Below are 2,971 nucleotides of genomic sequence, written 5' to 3'. Positions count from 1 at the left end.
CAAAGCCACTTACGTGGTAAGTAGTGTCAGGCTTCCGGACAAAAAGGGGAGGGGGCCAGCTTCCTCCTTCTCGCACCATGTCTGGACGAAGGCCGCCGCCCTTGATAGAAGCACACATTCTTCTCTGCAAGGGGCTGGCCATCATCCAGAGCAATACTACTCACCGTGTATTGCATGAGACGAGGGCCCTCACCATGGTCACGCAATCAGTAAAGGGAGCTGACCGCTCTCCCCTGTCCATCGCCATCGGTTCTCGGCTCATTCCGGTCGTGGCTGCCCAGGCGCCCAAGAACCTCCACCGTACGCCCCCTGAGATCTCATGTAAGCCTGCTGGTGCATCCACTGCATATGCTGTGCCTGGGACGATACCCCTCCGGCGGCTACCACACCACCGCCGACAGGCGACATGATCGGATCCGTGGGCGGCGCCATAGACATGTGAGGCAGGGCATGGTATCCCTCCGGCGCCGGCTGCCCGATGGAGAAAGGCCCGGAAGACCCACTCGTCTGTCGTCCCTGATGGCCTACGGGGACGTACTGCGCCGGATCCTGGCTACTGCTCCGGATGGATTCGGCGCTGTAGGAGAAGGACCGGCCGTCCGCCGATATAGGCATCTGACCCCACGAGAGGTCGCGGGGAGCGTCCGAAGCTGCTGACCCGGGCTGCTCCCATCCCATCGGTGGAGGCGGTACCCCTGGGTCGGTAGCGTTGCTGTCTGCTGGCAGCGGAGAGTTGGGTGGCCGAGGCTGCCACGGGTTAGACCAGCTCATGTTATCGGCTGTGCTGCTACTGCTGCTACCTGCCATCCATTGGGGCATGTGGTCGAGGCCACCGTATGACGAAGAGCCTTTGCGAGGTGTCAGCAGGGGTTCATGCAGCCGCGATAAGAGAAAGCTGAGTGGGAGCGGGCTGTGGTAACTCACCCATTCCTTTATCCTCACTAGACGCTGGTATGGGCATGCCAGCGACGCTGGTCCCCAGTGGTGGGTAAGGAGGCGAGGACGGCGGCTTCAGACTCGAGTTGTCGATGGTACCCCCGGGTGATGAGGGTTCCGAAGGTGGCTCAGACTTGACTTTCAGCGATCCCGAGCCTCGCATGCGCGTCGGGTCGCCGGCGCCACCTTGCTGCTGGTCCGTCGGGATGAAACTGCAGTCCTTTTTCAAGCGAATGCAGTTGGTACATGGTCCGTGTGAATCGGATGCGGACGGAATACACCTTATCTTCCGCCGACGACAATGATCTAGGCCCGAATATCAGTACTCCAAATCTCCTTTGACCAGCAAAAGGGGGGGGGGGGGGGGGGGTGATGGGTTGGAGAGAAAGAGCTGTTGGTTGTGATAAAGTGTACCGGAGTACACAGAAGCCAGGGACTCAAAGAGGAGTACTCCATACGAGTAGCAGGATGAGGATATTGGGGGGGAAGTGGGTACGGATGACGGGCATGTGGCCCTGGTCTACTTGGTTAGGCTGACAGGCCGAGGAAGTGAGGGTAAGTGAGTCTGGGAGAGCAGTAGGCTGTAGCAGCAGCGGCGGCGGCAGAGGGAGAGAGAGAAGAAAGGGTATTGATATGCATGATTCGTAGCACCTTGCTTGGCCTTGTGTGTCTGTTACTCGTTGCCTGTTTTTTTTTTTGTCTTCTCTTTTGATATCATTGGATTATTCCCTGTCTTGAATACTTCCTCTACTGCTCTTTCCCTATCCTGCTCTTTCCTAAATCACGCTCTTTCGTTATTCCGGTCTTTCCCTACCAATTATATTTCTTCCACCCCTGTTCCGCTCCTTCCTTCCGCATGGGTATGGGATCCATGTGTTGGATAGCAATAGCCGCCGTGGTACTCCGTACGGAGAACAGCACCGCTAGTTAGTGGATCGCCAGTAGTAGTGGTGCCGTTCATTGCGGGCATCAAAGATCAAAGCACGACTCTACGGAGAGATATTCTAGTGCGATCCCTAGTGTGTAGTGTCATGTACCCATCATAACGGCCAGCGGCGGGNCAACAGTGATTGAATCTGGGCTCTAGGGGAAGGCAATCTTCACACAGTCTCCGCCTCGGTGAACAGTCACGACAATCCTGAGATCCAATGTTGGGGCATCAGAAAGAATGGCCCTATGATGGGGAGGGGGGATGGTGTGCGGGTGCTCCTGTGTTTCGGAGACAGAGAGGTAGCAAGGACGGACGGAGTTGGAGTGACTGTTGGTGGCGTGGATGCCGTGGAAAAACTATCACCGTACTTGGAATTTTTTGGTGAAATGCAATCCAGGTATCAAAACGCAGAATCAGGAGGGGAAGGATTGTCGGTTCAAGAGGGCACAGGTAAGATGGATGGTGTCAGAAACAGAGAGAGCAGACACAACACGCACACGCAAAGCGTACAGCAGACACTCAGGCCAGACTGGACTTCACTGGTGTGTGTGGACAGCCAATGCCCAGACTGAGACAGTATGTAGTAGCTGATATCCGTCCGCAGATCATATGCTGTTGACCAGGCATGATCCGGACATGGATGCACCTGCAGGGCTAAGTGATGCCCGAGTCCCCAAGGGTAGCTCAGGCTGGGTCCTGTGGAAGCATCAGCGAGGGGGGCTCCATGTCTTGCAACGCCTTACTTCTAGTATGCAATGTTGCTGGCAGCCAGGAGGAGAGCACAACGTACCCAGGCAAGCAGGCCGGTGGTGTCTGCCGTACCTAGTGGTTAGCATGTAAGTTCCTTGCATGTACTCGGTACATCCGCTAGTCGGTTCGCCGGCTGGGTGTTCTTGTTGCCAATCTATCTATACACCCGTCGACACGCCCCCTTGACCTCCTTGACCTCCCTCCTTCGTTCGGTCGCACCGGTAGAGTGATGTGCGCCATCGTGAAAAAAACGGGGTGCAGTAGTGTAATCAAACAAACATAATTTGTTCCCAACGAACAAATGCTTCTCCAGATATCGCCAGAGTATGGGCGGCGCTGGCACGTCCCATGGTG

At 56.2% G+C, this 2,971-nt stretch overlaps 1 protein-coding gene across 1 annotated transcript; it reads right to left on the bottom strand.

Moving 5' to 3' along the window:
• Nucleotides 1-258: 258 nt before the first annotated feature.
• GMORB2_5635 (uncharacterized protein) lies at nt 259-1,099 on the bottom strand (the record flags this gene model as incomplete). The annotated part of the gene is made up of 2 exons (XM_035467605.1): nt 259-848; nt 925-1,099. 2 exons carry the CDS (start codon nt 1,097-1,099, stop codon nt 259-261), a joined length of 765 nt encoding a protein of 254 aa, XP_035322571.1.
• Nucleotides 1,100-2,971: the final 1,872 nt, after the last annotated feature.

The sequence above is a fragment of the Geosmithia morbida genome (assembly GCF_012550715.1).
Source record: "Geosmithia morbida isolate 1262 chromosome Unknown scaffold_4, whole genome shotgun sequence".
Classification (NCBI taxonomy): domain Eukaryota; kingdom Fungi; phylum Ascomycota; class Sordariomycetes; order Hypocreales; family Bionectriaceae; genus Geosmithia; species Geosmithia morbida.
This window is presented reverse-complemented; position numbering and strand designations above follow the sequence as displayed.